Source organism: Microplitis demolitor, chromosome 7 (genome assembly GCF_026212275.2).
Source record: "Microplitis demolitor isolate Queensland-Clemson2020A chromosome 7, iyMicDemo2.1a, whole genome shotgun sequence".
Lineage (NCBI taxonomy): Eukaryota > Metazoa > Arthropoda > Insecta > Hymenoptera > Braconidae > Microplitis > Microplitis demolitor.
The window spans coordinates 1,518,397-1,535,956 of NC_068551.1; the positions used below are offsets into that span (position 1 = coordinate 1,518,397).

The 17,560-nt window shown below is 33.2% G+C and overlaps 1 protein-coding gene across 5 annotated transcripts in view; it reads left to right on the forward strand.

The window, feature by feature from the left end:
* Positions 1–17,560, forward strand: part of LOC103570929 (protein sickie) — a 97,899-nt gene that overhangs the window by 78,713 nt on the left and 1,626 nt on the right. For all 5 annotated transcript variants that reach the window (XM_053740490.1, XM_053740488.1, XM_014442459.2 and 2 more), the window contains 3 exons: positions 12,975–13,058; positions 14,943–15,617; positions 15,873–17,519. In XM_053740490.1, the coding sequence (XP_053596465.1) occupies positions 12,975–13,058; positions 14,943–15,617; positions 15,873–17,519 (2,406 nt within the window). The remainder of the gene's footprint in view (positions 1–12,974; positions 13,059–14,942; positions 15,618–15,872; positions 17,520–17,560) is intronic.

The window sequence follows — 17,560 nt, forward strand, 5'->3', positions numbered from 1 at the left end:
TCTCTAGGATTTACGACTCGGCCCCTTTTTTTTTTTTTTTAAGAGGAAAACCAGAGGAAAATAAAAATGAAAAGAAAAAGAATAATATATAGCAAGTAAGAAGTAAATCCTAGTATAGCTATGGGCTACCGAGTGTATAGTGTATAGTAGACTAGTAGACTGCAGTCGGGCTTTTCAGAGATTTACACTTTACACATAGAGACTTTATTGAGTTCTAAAGATATAGTTAAACCAACAATTCAAACTGGTATTTCAAAGTCCTTGACTATTTTTCCATTATGATGTATTATTTTTCTTTTACTCCAAAGTAATTTCTAAGACGTGACGATTAGTGTTTTTCAATCCTCACGTCTATCTTTTTATTACCTTATTACTTATTTATATTTATTATTCCCATTGTAACCGGATGTGCTTACAATAATTCTTACGTCAGTTTAAAAAAATACGTATACGTGGACTTTATTAATTAGCATCGGTAATTTACATTCGATTAAATTATTTACATGCCCTGCCTTTTAATTTTTATATTTCCTACAATGTATAATTAGCTAATTATCCAAAAAAATACGCAGTTACATTTAAATTCCTGTAATTTATTTTCAATACCAATGATAATTTAATTATTTCTCATTAGTACTCATGCTCATGATCATAAAAAATTAATCTTTGCCCCATTGCACTTTAAAATAAATTGCGGAGTAGACGTGGATTAAATCGGAGTGAATTCAAAGTTCGAACCAGAAAATTTTTTATTTTTTTAATCCCGTCAAGGGAAATTTACCCGCGGGTTTGAAAAAAAATTCACATCAATCCGAAATTACTATTGATTTTTTCCAGCCAGTCATTTCAAATTATAAAAAAAAAAAATTTATATGGACATTTATCTTTTATGTTTTTAAAAAAATTGAATACGTCAATTACTTTTCATATTTCATTAAATATAATACATAAATATATAAATAAAAGAACATAAAGCGGATTAAGGGCAAAGCCTCCTTCACTCTGATTTCGCAAAATCTCTCGGAAAAAGATCATCGCTCCTTTTTCGTATTACCGTTCAAATACTTTTCTTTTATGTTACCAACATTTCTCAAATCGTTGACGTTCTAGACTATATAGTTCATACGTCTAACGCATTCATCACACCCATTTTATAAAATACCTCAAGACAAAAAACAATTACCCATACATATATATGTATCTAAAAAGATAAATATTTTTACTCAGTAGCGTTAATAAATAAAATTTACCTTGTACGACTTTTTAGTGAATGTCTAATGTCGGTCCTTTATTATGCTCGCATGAATAATTCTCCGAAGCATTTTAAATAACTTTAATGGACACTCAAAGCCACTTAACCGTCTATATATCTATTTCCCGTCAGGTTTTTTTGTGTATATTTTTTTTTACTGTAGATTTTTTAATTCAAAACCAACCCGAGCAACGGGCATGAGCAATCCTCAGCAAATGTCACCGTAAAAAAATATCGCGTCGCTAAAAAAACCAGTAGCATCGATCATCATAATCAAGACTCGTTTCATTTATCTTACATTTATTTATTTATGTTTATATATTTATATATAAAATATACATACGCAGGCTATTTAAATAACTTGTCATACTTTTGTTAAATTGTCCTTCGATTGAATAACACCTCGATGATTTCAAAAGATTAAATTTATGCTCAAGTCTGAGCACTTGTCATACTATCAGTAATTAATTTAAATAAATAATTATTTATTTATTCAATTTAAGTGAATTTTTATTTGTTTTCAAGATATCGACGGTCGATTAATTATTTATTTGAGTTTGTTTGTCAACTTGCAGCTAAATTTATAATTTTTCATAATTTGTGAGGACAATGAAATAAAAAGAGAAACTGTAAGGCCCTGAGTCGTCTTGATTGAAGCCAACTCGCGGGCCAATCCCGTTCTCTGGCTTATTAAAAGTCGCCTCGTTGTCATTCCTTTTGTCTGTTATTCTTACAACCAAGTGTCAAGTGGTCTCAGTTGTACATATTACCCTCATGTATATCAACTTGAATATTTCATCTCCAATATAACTTTCAATAATGCTGATAATAAATTTCATTCCATTGAGCATTAGACATTCCTCGGCGGGCTCAACTCGGCTCGACCCGGGAATCGTAAATAAAAAAATATAAATAACTATGTAATTGTTAGCGAACAATGTAAGAGTTAATTCACCGGCGTACGGGTCCAACTGGTCAAGTACCAGGTGAATGTCGACAGGAAGATGAACGTTGGTAGATGATACGTCAAGGCATTGCTTAGATCCGTGGAATGGTCGTAAGGAAAAAGTGGACGAGGTTTCATCGTCGTCTTCCTCTTCCTCTTTCTCTTCACCTCGTCTTGATCTTACTCTTGCTCTTACTCTCTTCAACAGATGAAGAATGAAAGAACAAAATAATAAAAACAAGTACAGAGACACGTCCAACGTTTCTTTTTCACAAACCACAAGATTTTATTTCAAGCGTATTAGACTTTATTATATTCTTTTATCTAATATAATAAATACGTCTACTCCCGACTAAACAATTTTTATTTTTATTCGTATCCATGTAAAAAAGTCATAAAAATTTTCAAAAAAATTCATAACCGTGAATTTCAAAATTTGAAACTATTCTGAACGTTGATTTTTTTTAAACTGAAAATTCAAGAATAAAAAAAAATTTCAACTGAGTCTTAATTTCTCAATTTTTGAGGTAAAAATAATTCGATTTCAAAATTTTGCTAGTTTGAAAAACGAAAAAAAAAAAAATTCAAATCAACCATGAACATTTTTGGATTTTATAAAATTTTTTGATGGACGAGGTCTAGAGATTGAAAATTTAAATTTCAAAAAATGATAAACTCAAAGTTCAGAACTGTCAACTTTGGGAACATTTTCAGAAGAAAATTTTTTTACATGGGTATAAATTTTATATTTACTCCCTTAACTCAAAATTTCGGCTTTTTATATTCATACATTTTGCCTATACTTTAAAACTCATCCATTATACTATTTCGCTATTTCACAGGAAAGATAACAGTGAACTATGTCTTTATATTAAACCTATCCACGAGCGTTGAAAAGATTCACGGTAATAAAGCGCGGCGCGTAAAACGATAAACGGTACCTCAAGAAATCCAGCTAAGAACAAGTATATAGAAGGTGCTGGTTAATTATCATCAGCACGATTCCAAGTTTTCCTCGCCTATCTTCTTGTCTCATGGGGTTTTATGGCAATACATACGCGATTATAACCGATCCTTTAGGAATCCAAGTTGAAGAAACTACTCGCGTCTAAGTTAAGTGTAGCCCGCGAGGCTAAAAAACATTCGCTTTATTTACTTCTTTAAGCTCTTTCTTCACTCGCCATTATCCTCCTTCACATATTCGTCGCCCTTTAGCCGCCGTATCAAAATCAGTCACACATATTTTTATACATTCATCCTCACAATAAATATATTTAAATAATTTAAACCCGCATACATCTAATGTATATATTTCCTCAGATTTTTCAGCCCTCGTAATGTACTTTTTTTCTCCAATCTCTTTCATTATTCTTTATTCTCCGTACATAATTTCATGATAAAATCATGTGAGAAAGTATTTCATTCTATTCAGTTGTTTACCTAGATCGCTATAGTGGCATATTCTCGGGTTTAGAATACAAAATAGCAAGTAAACTGAATAACCGTGTCAGCAGAAAGCGGATGCGCCACTTGGATTATTTATCTTACTTACACATATTTATAAAGTGAGACATCTTATATATAATATAACAATAATATTGAAGCAGTAATTTTTCCCATGGATGCAATCCTTCCTCATAATCGATATACTTCTCAGACTAGATCTTCTTGTTCATTATAATATGTCGTGTCTTATTCAGTACGATACGGCTCCTCAGAGGCTTATGGTGTCTAGACAGATTTAATGAATACTCTGAGACTCTGCTACTATCAAAAGTTAAATCACCATTCGAGTTTCGTATTAGCTAATCGTTAAATATAGAATCTGCAATATAATAATTCCATTCTCATTCCCGTTCTCATTCTCGTTCTTATTCTCTATTTCAATATCATCAGACTGTCAAAATAAATATATAAACTCCAGTATTACGAGGTCATTAAATTCTAAATATTTAGTAACTAGATGTCATGGCTGTAAATAAAAATCCGTTACGTCATAAAATAATTTTGAATACACTGATGGCTTAAAGGCCGCGTTACTAAACCGCATAAATTTATTTAAATTAATTATCGTCCTTGTTATTTAATTTAAATAACCGCAAATTGAGTCGACGATTTTGTATAACTTTTTATAAATAAATCCGGTAAATGCAGACGTTACTGAGTATAAAAGTTTATCTTTAGATGGTGGTGCGCTTCTGGGACTGCCTTATTCGGATAATCCGCTGAGGGTGGTACTGCCAGAAAAGTCGATCTCGTATATAATGATGGAGTTACCAATATCCCGTAGCAAGGATTAAAGATAGACGATCGTTTCTTCTGGCATCTTCTATCCCACTTGTACTTTATAAATATACTTATACTTTACTTGGATTTTATTTGAACATACGCCATACACAGAAAATCAGGATTTCTTGCCGCTAAATTTTTTTTTTATCGCCCTCAGAAATTTTTTTTACTATAAATTTTGAAAAATACAAATTTTCTTGAGACATATATTAATATATATATGTTACATATATGCAGATTTTCCCGAATGTGTCCGTATATGTTTTTTTTTCATATGGAAAAAATATAATCTTGAAGTCGGCAGACAATTTAAAATTTTTGCATTTTTTTTTTCAACAAATTAATTGCAAAAAAAAAAACTAAAAAAATGCACATGTAGATAATTAAAAAATCTATAAGTGTAATTTTTTTAAATATTTTTTTTTTTTCAAATTTATCAGTTTGAAGAAAATCAAAAAATTATCGTCGACTTAGTTCAGATTTATGAAAAATTTCTTACACTATAAAAATAAAATTCATTAGTTTAAAATATCAAAACCAAAATATCAACACAAACGACATATTTTCTAGGTAACCAACCCTCAGACAATCATTTAAACTCGTCTATTTAATTTATATATACAATATCAATACTCGGAAAAATAAAATACATATCGAAATTCCGTTTATTTATATTCAAATTAATACTCATTCAAAAGTAATCCAATCCAGCCGAATTCATTCATTCACTCACTCACTAAATTCATCTGTCCAATATTTAATTCATGTATTCCTTTCACCTTGCAATCTAATGCGTCATTAACTTTTATTTAAAAATAACAATGATAAAAATGAGAAAAGGCTTAGCTTAGACTTAACTTTTATCAAGGAATCACATTACGTGTAATGCATACGTATTTATACTTTTTTATTTTTCGTATACAATTCTAGCGTAGTCCCAATCACAAGCTCTTTTATAGAATATATAATATATGAGGTATGTATAGTAGTACAATCATTGAATAGGCTCGCTCTCGGGTTCGATAACGAGTTCTCTAACTGGTCAGGTCGATCTGGGTCATCCATCTTTATTCTGTTATTTTAAAATTGTTTATTTTACTATCATTTATCAATTAAAACTATAAATTAATGTAGTCGTTGCCCAACTCGGTACCTTTTCTTATTTTAATGTCGCCTTATCGTCGAGGGACACGTGGCATAGATAAACTTATTAACCAGCAACGATATTCAAAAATAAATATAAAAAACATCTGAGATAATAACCTTTGAGTCCAAGCAATTTCTTGATAAATTTACTTATTTTCAGATAATAATTAAAACCATACATAAAATATTTAGTGATTTGAACTAAAGAGTAATGACTTTTGATGATAAAATGGAATTAATGTCTAACAAAGTGTAGTTATTTTGCTGTAAGTGTCCATAATAATGGATATAAATGTATGCTCGAGAAGAGTTCACGATGGATATGCCACGATCAGAAGACCCAGAAGTAGACCGCGAGCTGTCTACAGATCAGACTCTGAAGAGTTTATAAAAGATGGACCGTATGCGCTTGCTGTTGTTTCTGACGTTTCGCTCGGCGAGCAGATCCACCAGGTGCCGAGATGGACGGAAGGAAATTCAAAGTGTAGTAGACTCCTCGAGAACTATGGGACGTTGAAGCAAAAAAATTCAACCGAAGCTAATGGAGTCTGCAGACCGGGAGAAAGAAGTGAGCAAAAAGTCTTCAATACTTTTGCTAAGCAAAAGAACATTCCCACGGGGGATTATGATAGACTTTATGACTCAATAGCCAAGGAAAGTTGTACGCAAAACTCTAAGTTGTCTCTGGATTCTTCGACGAAGAAATTCCACGATGAAAATTACTACGACGCTGTTGCTCCAGATAATTTAATAGCCAGTGTAAGTCCCCGTACATATTTACCCGGGCATCAAACTCAGCAGAACAACAAAAAAGACAAGCCAAAAAAAAAAATTAAGCAACCAATTTACGCAATTCCAAATCCTGTACCAAAATCTAAAGAGATTAAAAATAAAATGATAATAACTGACAGTAATTATGTACCGAGCGGTGATTTATATCGGACGACAGCTAAATATATTGAGGATATAAACAAAAATATCGCAGAGATAGATAAGAGCTATGAGGAATTTGGTTACACAAGTGGTTACGGTGTAATACGCAGTAAATCTGACTGTCAAGATCAGGAAAACTTTTATAGTCTTGCTAAGAAAATAAGTATGGCGCCGATGCCACCAATAAGCCCAGACTTTGGTGAAGACGAAAATAAAATAAATCATCAAATAATTCGTCCGAATTCTTTCGGCAAACTTCCGCCCAAATTACTGCCGCGTTCTTCGTCAATTGACAACACTAATAGACACTCGACTGGTTCGACATCAACTGCTACTTGCTCTACCAAGTCCACAGAGTCGCTCTATGCCATAAGTGAAACATTTAATAATAACAACAACAACAACAATAATAATAATAATAATAGCAATAATAACAGTAGTATTAGTAGTCATAATAATTTTCCACTGACTAGCAATGCCATTAAAGTAGTGATGAGATCACCGTCAGCAAATAGACGTCGACTTATATCAAAGTCCTTTGATGCCGAGACCGTTCTAAAAGATCGGTTTGACTGTTCAACTCTCGACAGACGAGATCACAATAAAAATATTTCAAATGCTCCGGTGACTTTTGATCCCCGGATAAATCGCTCGCCAGGAGAGACATCAAACAAAATCAACCAATCCGATGATTGCAATTCAAATGATTGTAATATTAAGAAAAGAGGATACGAGACATTGCCAACGAGGTGCAGGAAATCGAAGAACAAGTGTCCAGATAAACAATGTGACGAAGTAGAATCATCTTGTTGCAGTGCAATACGAAGTTGCTCGAGCACAATTGACGTGAGAAATGAAGTGCTAAGTAATCTTGATAATTATTTGCTCGATGCAACGGATGTTATTCTGCAGAATTCACTGCACCGCGTTGATACCTCGAGCAAATATTTGTCACTGTCAAGAACAAGACATAATTCATTAGAAGCTGATGATTCAAATGCTTTAATTTGTCATCCTGGATTCGCTACGCTCCCACGACGTGCTAATACTTCATCGTCTTCGCTGCTATCAGCTTCTTCTATTTCTTCGGCTGCTTCATCTCCCGCGTCTCCTTATTCTACGTCATCGACATCAACTGGCAATAGTTACAACAACAATAACAGTAGCAGCAACAGCAACACCAACAAAGATCGTGATTTTTTGCCGACCAGGCGATTATCAGCGACGGTACCGGTACTTGAACCACTGTACGAACACGCAGTTAGCAATTCTGTTAAACCAAGACACTGCGAAAATGTGATACCTTGGTGGGAACTAGCCACCAGGAAATATCGACACCGTAGCTGTCCCTCGTTGCAGGTAAATTGTCACTTAATGTCACAATAATGTGAGTTGCGGTTGTACTTTTTATTTTAATACGCAAGCTCGGTATTAAAGTTCAAAGATTATCAGCAATAAAAGTTATTTTTCTTTATATATATAAATATATATTATAATATTATGTTACATAAATATTTTTAATGGCGCGATTTATTTAAATAGACAATTTTGGTTTTTTATTGAGAAATATAACAGGACGTCTGTCAAATTAAAATCATTTTTAGTATATATATATGAATACGTATTAAAATGTCAGGAGTAAATGCGAAGAATGACGAGTGGTTTGTATAATATTATATGTTATATTACGAATGGAAGCGTAGGCAAGACTCGATTGAATAATTAGACGTGCTTGACACCCTACTTTGCTTTAATAATTATTTTTTTTTAAACTTTAGTTTTTTTAATTCAACTTGTAATAAATGTAAGATTATCATTTAATTTAACTCGAGATTATTTTTAGTGTCCGTAATAGGGCACATAAAATTACGCGGACGTCTAATTTTAAAAAAAAGTAGATAATTTTTTGAAAAATTTACTCTGTTTAAATTTTATTTTTTGAAACTCGCAAAATTCAAAATTTGACGAAATTTTCTTTTTTTTTTTTTATTATATGGGAACCTAATTTAAAAAATTTATGAGAACAGAAACGTTAAGAATAAATTTTTTATTTTCATTAAAAAAAAAATTACAATTAAAATTTAAAAAAATGTTTTAATATGAAAGAAAAAAAAATAGTTCAATTATAAGAAAGTTGAATTAATAATGAAATAAATCAGCTGTCTGAGGGTAAGAATGCACTTGTTTTATTGCTGCGGTCAGCAACTCGAGACTATAAGTAAATAATTTTTTACCTGTGCCCAAGTAAAATAATTCCAGCTGTATCAATGTTACGCACCTGTCCATTTACTTTATTCTTTGTTATTTTTACCTTCATATCCTCACATATTTCACTATCGGAATTTTTTGATTCCCAATACCCGCAATGTCCAATAAAATAACAAATTTATCATACGTGTGTTTAACTTTAAAGAAGCTTCCAAAGCTGTCTGAAAAATAAATACGTAACAGAATATGAGTTCACGTTTTACTCAGTAAAAAATATAAATATATAAGTGTACTTAAAAATTAAAACCCCAAAGTAAAAAAATATATAATCGCTTTTACACACTCGACAAGCGTGACGCTTAATATTATATTTCACATGAGATTTAACGAGTAAGAGAGAACAAGTTAAGTGAAAGTCGTGTGAATTAAAAAGAGACAGTAATATTTTAGCAACTGTTACTCCACTTAATTTTTAACGCATCAAAGATTATATGCAGCTTTTAATTATATTTAATATCATGAATTATTATTTAATATAATTATTTTTAATTATTCTACCATAAAATATTATAAATATTAATTATTTATTTACGGGATTTAAATTTAAAGCAGACATTTAATTCGCATTTACTCGCTAACACCCGTATGTATATATTTATTTTTGCTTTACTTTTATTTCGAGGGCGTTTGCATACTGGTAATAAAAACATTATGACTACGACCTGGAAGTCGGTGGCAAAAACATGACATGATTATTTCTTGACCGTAAGGAAGCACGAGAGACAAGAGTTTACTTGTGTTCATTCTAAAGCTGTTGAGTCTTTGCATTTATTTTTTTTATCTACAATAAAGTTAACCAATGATGAATAAAACATTAAAATACTTAGTATCGAAATAAAAAAAAATAATGAGTGCAAGTTACTAAAAACTGTAACCACATACTTAAATAATTTTATTTAATTTAATTACATTATTTACTTTATATAATTTGATTAAGTATTTTTTGGTCCGTAATAGAACACTTATTACCTCAGTGTCTCTTATATTCAATGAAAATTTGATATTAAATTTTTTTTTAATTATTCAATTTATTAGAAAATTCAATTAAACTTTAAAAAATGCCCGCGATTATTTAAAATAAGAAATTTTTTAAAATTCGCGGGTTTTTTTATTTTTAATTTAAAAAATTGCAAAAATACTTAATTACTAATTATCCATAATGGAACACTTATTACCCGAAGTCTTTTATACTCAAAAAAAATTTGAAATTTTTAATTATTTCATTTTTTAAAAAATTAAATTAAATTTGAAACTGTGGCCCCTTTCCTGTCTCCGATTTTTGAAATTTTTAAAAATCCATGAATATTTTTTTTTCCATAAAAATTTTAATTTAAAAAATTGAAAAAATCCTCAATTACAAAATCTAAGAACTAAAAAAAAAATTTCAATAGGATAGACTAAAAAATTTCACAATTTCATGGCGAATGGAAAAATTAATACCGCCATAAATTATTCGAACTCACTGCATGTAAGTTTATTGTTTCCTCTAATGAATGCAGTATTATATAACATTTTAAATGGAACTATTGAAAATTTTTCCCGATTAATACGATACGTGTATACTACCATAGATAAAGATCTATTGAAAAAAAAAATTACGTGGGAGTAAATCACACCGGATATTTATCCGATTATTTAATACTTCCGAGTATAAAACTCAGGTATCCAGGTCACAGATTCGTTGATTCAAATTTAGTACATGAATTATTTATACCTATATCCATTATATAAATTATCGTAGGAGTTTCAATGTTACAGTAATTACATAATAGGCATCTAAATTTGTAAACACTTTAATAAATCAATTGGAGTAATTTTCAATTAAAAATTAACCGCCAAGCAAATTAATAATAACATCAATTGATGAAGATTATTAAGTACACTTACATAAATATATATATATATACATATACATATACATATACATGTAAATTTAAATTTATATAGACGCATTGTTCTACTTTTTAAAACAGTTCACTCAGAGTTTAAAACTCAAGACACATATTACCCTGGAGTCTTGTGATTGTTCGCTCCGATAGAGATGTAGATGTTGCCTGTCCCGCTTGCTAACTCGGGCTTGTTTTAACAGCGTCCATTAATTTTGTTCATTATGAAAAAAGAAAAAAATTAACTAATTTAAATACAATTTAAATAATTTAAGCCCCGCCCAATTCAAAGCCAAGACTGATATGAAAGAACTTGACTATTGATCTCCGACCTTCACTCAGTAAAAGTTATTTTTAAAAAAATAAAGTCCAAATAATAATGATAATAATAATTATAATAATAAAACAAAAACATAGATATAACGGTTGGAGTCGTGTGGGTCGACTTCTGGGTCGTCTTGTGGGTCAGTTTGCGCCTACACGATACTCTACACTACACAAGTTTATCCTACCGTGGCCTAACTACTACTCGGAACTTTCGTACAACCCAACGGTTAAAAGACCACAAAAAATCAACAAACAACCAACCGATCCTGTAACAAAAAGGAGCTGAGCTGTACATGAAGTCTCTTTTCCGAACACCTGATTGGCTAAAGACAGCATGAAAATATATATGAAAAACAATATGCGCGAGACACGGGTTCTAGTTTTTTATTAAGGATTGAAAGAACCTCGAAAATGTTTTAGGCTGATAATTGGTAAGCAAATTAAAAAAAATTAACCGATTGACACTCAGAGAAGATGTTCATCGACTTGACATCAAAATGCTCATCGACTTGAAATCAAAATGCTCATCGAATTGACATCGAAATACGCAGGGCATTTTTTTTTACACTGAAAAAGCCTCGAAAATATTGTGGTATGACAATCAGTAGTCAGAATACAAAAAAATGATTGCGCGCGAAATTTGAACTCTCGTGAACCCGAAAAAATAAAAAATAAAATACTTGATTAAAAACAAAAATTAACTGCGTAAAGCCAACACTAAATTAAAGTCTAAAAATCACCAATACCCGGTCGCTAGTAAATTTAAATTTATACCAAGATTGGGCTCTTGAATAATTTATCTAGGTTTAAGAGAGCTGGTTTTTAATACAGTTCTAGATACATTTAAATCACCCGACCGGATGACGAACTCAAGAAGCCTTTGGAGACTCCTTAAAAAGACTCTGTGGTGCCAAGCAGTTGTATTTATCTCTTTTAGCTCAACAAAACTTATGATAAAGATAAAAAAAAAACTATCACGTGAGATTAACACTATCTGGGTTAGTGTATAAAAATTACGGCGTTTGTTTAAGGATTAAAAATACATATACACCGGATTTATTTATGGTCTGTCCCACAATCAGTAAATTACTACACACTCGACTCAAGATTACATATTATATATATACATTAAGTCAAAAGTAAATGCTCCAGGACATTGCATGTGTTCGGGGCGTTTGCATTCAGCTCAAAGACTGGCAGTCCAGTCCAGCTTTTTTTACATTACAATTCCAATTCCAATATTATTAAAGTTTATTCCTGTATCCTGTAGCGCACAATATATAATATATAATAATGCTTCAGCTCAATATAAATACTTACTCTACTTGGCTCAGTACAGAGTGTCTGATACCAACCAGGAAAGTTAAATACCGGTATCATGGATTAAAGCTTGGGAAATATCCTTGATAATTATATGGTTCTAAGTCAGCGTGTCGAGTTGCGGATAATTATGAGTCTTAACTTCTCCATCGTTATTCACTTGTAAATATAATAATACATAGTCTGAGTATGAGTACTGACTATAAGTATGAGTATGAGTACAAATACAAGTATGTACTTGTTAGATTACATACTAAACATAACAACTAAATGTGGACGACGGAAATTCACTCAACGCACCAACGCATGACAATACATCGCATTGCACATTAATAAAACTTTTTACTTCCATGTCTGGCTGAAAAAAAAAATAAAAAATTTAATATCAATTGTTGTAATCATTGGAATTTATATGTACCTACATATATAGATTACTTGTTATTTATTTCATAAGAGTGATCTATAAATTATATCATTTGTTACATATATACATATATATATTTATTAAGTAATGAGAAAGTTTGAAAAGGAGTTTTAAATGGCTGAGTTACAACGAGTGTTTTAATGGATTTTTACTCAATGGGACTTTTGTATTTTTTTGTTACAGGCCCACGTCGTGTCAGCCTTCGAGCAGTCTCTGTCGAACATGACCCAAAGGCTCCAGCAGCTCACAGCGACCGCCGAGAAAAAGGTGAGTTAATTTCCGGTTCTGTGTATTGTATTCATTGTAGCATGCTAGGACCAAGTCACGGATTCATGGGTTACATGGCCCTCATGGGACTAGGATGTAAACTTGAGATAAATTTACTAAAATTACCGTTGAAAAATTTTATTTACCGGTTTTAGTTTTTTTAATATTTAATTATTGACAGATTTTTTTTTTTTTTAAATTAAATAGATCATTGAATCGGAAAGTTTTGTAGCTGGTATACATGGAGAAGAATAGAGTTTAAAAATCCATTGTGCTGACGATGAAACTTTGAACAAGTCGAGTCGCCAAAAAATTATTACGCCACTATTCCAGGTCGGAAAATTTGATCTGTTGTAAATAAAATAAAAATTTAAACGAGACAGGGTTTCAATAATTTTCAGTTTGGTTTTAGTCACCTGTAGATCAAAATCAGACTTTTTTTCTCTCAAAATTTCGCATCATGCATTTGATTTTATCCAGACCAAAATTAGACTTTTACTGCCTATTATTTTTATTAGTCTGTTTTTTTTTCGTCTCTAGATCAAAATCTTAAAATTTTTATAAAAATTTAAAGAAACCAAATCAAATTTTTTTACCCAAGATAATTATAATTGAAGCCTGAAAATTTTTTATACTCTACTATAATTTATATTTTAGATATTTATAATAATATAAATTTTATTAAAAGTTATCAATAAGTTTTAAGCATAAAATAATTTTTTGGCGACTCAACTTCCTGTTTAAAGTTTCGGTGACAGCATAATAAAAATTTTTCGATTTTTTGTCTATTTTTCTTCGTGTAGATAAATTTGGAGAGCTAATTAGTGATAATAAACTTGTTACAATAGATAATTGACCTCTGTATTCTACAGAGGTCCAATTAGTCGAAATCCTAGCAAAGGGTTTAGTAGAGTTTGCTCGTCATTGACTTTGGGTCTACTAAATACCAGTGAAGGCTGATCGCGGTAGTTGATTCAGCTCTTAGTCTCCCAAATAGTCTGCACCTGCTGTCATACAGCAAACGCAAACTTGTTTGGCGTGTTCACAAGCTTAATGATGACTACCCGATATCCCAATAAAATAAACAATTTTAAACCAACAAAATAACTTTATAATTCAGCCATTTTTACGGTATAATTTTTTTAAATTTAATATACAAGACCGCAGTCTCATTTAAAAGACGTTTTATCTACTCTCTATATCAATAAATGACTTTTTTTTTTTTAGTAAATTAATAAAAATATTTAAGTGGACGTTAAAGTAGATTCTGTTTTAATATGCAATTTCGCGAGTAATTAACTTTTTTTTTAAACTATGAATTTGCATACTAAATAAGTTAATCGTGTTTTCTTTTAATTTCATTGCTTGTAACTTTAATTTTTTTAATTTAAAGGAAGTTAATCTTCAGGAAATAGTCTAATCAACTCAATTAATTTTTTTTTATTTATTTATTTTGATACTGATCCAGAAATAGCGGATCCGTACATTCGTACATTTGAATGTTCGTATGTACGGAAACTCGGTTACGCCGAATCTACTCAATGTATTAAGCTAATTTTTTTTTAATTATTTTCAAAAGACTGTTTTGTGCAGCTCGTGATGCTAAGTGGCTGTCATTTTTATGTTCAGTCAGATAACGAGAAATTGGATGACAATTGACGTCAAAAATGATTTGAAAGCATTAAATTCAAACAAATGACTTGTAGTAAATTTTTTGCTGGTCATTTGACGTCAATCGTCAAACGATTTCTTTGCCCTACTTAACTATGTGTAGCCCTAATTAACATTATTATCAATAATTAATTTTTAAGTACAAAAATGACGTTAATAATTAAAATTTTAAAGTCTTATAATTTATTTACAAAAAAAAATATTTATCAACAGGATTCCGAGTTGCAAGAATTACGTGACACAATAGAGCGACTCCGAAAACAAAGTGCCGAAGCTGGTTTGAATAACGGCACGTCGCCAAACGGCCGCAGACATACACTAGGAGACTCGGACTCAGGGACAACGGGTTGCACCGGAGGTTTCAGTAACCACCATCAGGGCTCATCAATTGCACGACAACTTTCAGCAGACAGCGTGACTTCGCTAAACTCTCTGAGCAGCGCGTGCTCAGTGAGCAGTCATCACAAAAAGAAAGGCTGGCTCCGCAGTTCCTTCTCCAAGGCGTTCTCTAGGTCACGTAAGAACCGTCACGGCTCAGTCTCCGATGCCGAGGACTGCAAAGACCCTGGAGCCCGGATCGGGGGCGAACTCAGTGCACCAAATAGTCCGCGATTGCCTACGGCAGCCAAGCACGATAAAAATAATCATGACAATCAAGGACAGAAGGTCAATGGACAACAAAAGTCACCAGAGCATGAGAATTCCATGTCTGTGAGTAAGAGCAGCTCCGCTTTATATAAGAAGGATAATAATAAAGAAGATGAAGACGTTGATGAGCTGAAGAAACAATTAAGAGAAAAGGATATGGTGCTAACGGACATTAGACTCGAGGCATTGTCTTCAGCTCATCAATTGGAATCACTCAAGGATACTGTTATTAAAATGCGCGTAAGTATTAATCTCCATCCATTTTACTTATTAATAAAAAAAAGTTAAAATTGCAAGCGCTCTTTTATAATTTAAAAAAAAATTAAATAATACATTACGTTCACATTTTATTCTTCAATGCCATCAACTATAAAATTACAAACCTGATTGTTAAAGGACTCAAGCGTCTGTGTTGATAACAATTTTATTTATTACAGCAATTACTGACATTAAAATTTATTTAAATAATAATAACAATGCTTATATTTATTGCAGAACGAAATGCTGAACTTGAAGCAGAATAATGAGCGGCTCCAGCGTCTGGTGACATCGAAGTCCTTGACGTCATCTCAATCATCGCTCCCAAGCGATCCGGAGCGTCGGTTTAGCATGACGGAAGTTGTTTCGAGTGTGGCTGCGTTAGCTAACGGTGACCATGGGACTGCTGACCAGCTGGAGGACATCAGTGTCCCTGAGCACCCGATCGTGCCGACGACGCGCTCATATTGTCCGTCGACGACTGCAGAGCCGGTGATCGAGCAGGAGACTGACGGGAAGCGAATTCACGTCGCGGTGTATCTTGGCAGCGAGAACAGCTTTAATTTGAATCTCATAAGCGGGAACGGTGATGGGATCGCGGGGGGCGAGCCGCCGCACTGTGTTATTGCGAGTGTCTGTATATCAAACAAGACAACGTGGGATTCGTTGGACTCAACAGTAAGACGTTGCTTCAAAGAATACGTATCGCGAGTTGATCCGGTTACTAATCTTGGGCTGGGAGTTGAATGCGTGGCTTCTTACCACTTGGGAGAGGCTTCAAGATGCACGTCGGACTCGCAGCATCCAGAGCTTTTACCCTGTGGATATTTGATCGGTCATGTCAAGACTATTTACTTGGTGCTCAGCGGATACTCGTGGCTCGCAATAGACACTCTGATCCCCCGATCAATAGTCCAGCGGCTGATAAATCTTCTCACTGAGCACCGTCGCGTTATTCTCTGCGGGCCCAGCGGCACTGGCAAAAGTTATCTCGCTGGAAAACTCGCTCACGCGCTTGTAGACTCCGATTCCGAGACCAAAGACGCTGCTGCGGTCGCGACATTTAATGTCGACCACAAGTCCAGCAAAGAGTTGCGCCAATACTTGGCCCACATTGCCGAGCGTTGTGATTCAAACGCCGCTGACGAATTGCCCCGAGTTATTATTCTCGAGAACTTACAACACGCGGCTTCGTTGGGTGAATTATTTAGCGGTCTGCTAGGAACTCGTCATCTATCTTGTCCAGCAATAATTGGTACCATGAGCCAAGCAACTTGCAGCACCACAAACCTACAACTACACCACAATTTCCGCTGGGTACTGTGCGCAAATCACATGGAGCCAGTAAAAGGATTTCTGGGTCGTTATTTAAGACGTAAATTACTCGAGCATGAGTTAAGAGAAGCTGATGGATCAAGAAACGCGGAAATGGCCGCAGTCGTCGAGTGGCTGCCACGTGTATGGCTGCATTTAAATAAATTTTTAGAGACTCACAGCAGCTCGGATGTGACCATCGGCCCGCGTTTATTTTTGTCATGCCCGATGCAAGTCGCGGGCTCCCAAGTTTGGTTCACTGACTTGTGGAACTACTCTGTTATTCCGTACCTAGTGGAAGCCGTCAGAGAAGGTCTGACTCTTTATGGAAGACGTGCAAGTGGGAATGGTAACACTGACGGTGCCTGGGAAGATCCGGCCCAGTTTATCGTCACAAGTTACCCCTGGATTTCGACCCATGCCGTTCATGGTGGTAGCGATGCTCTATTGCGTCTTAGACCCGAAGACGTCGGCTATGATGTCGTTAATTCAGGACACAGTGCTGGAGTTGGTGCTTCTAGTGTAAAAAGTCTTGGCAGTGCGCACAGTGACACCGAAGGCGATCCACTTGTAAGTTTTATTTACTCAGCATCAAAATTTATCGCTAATTA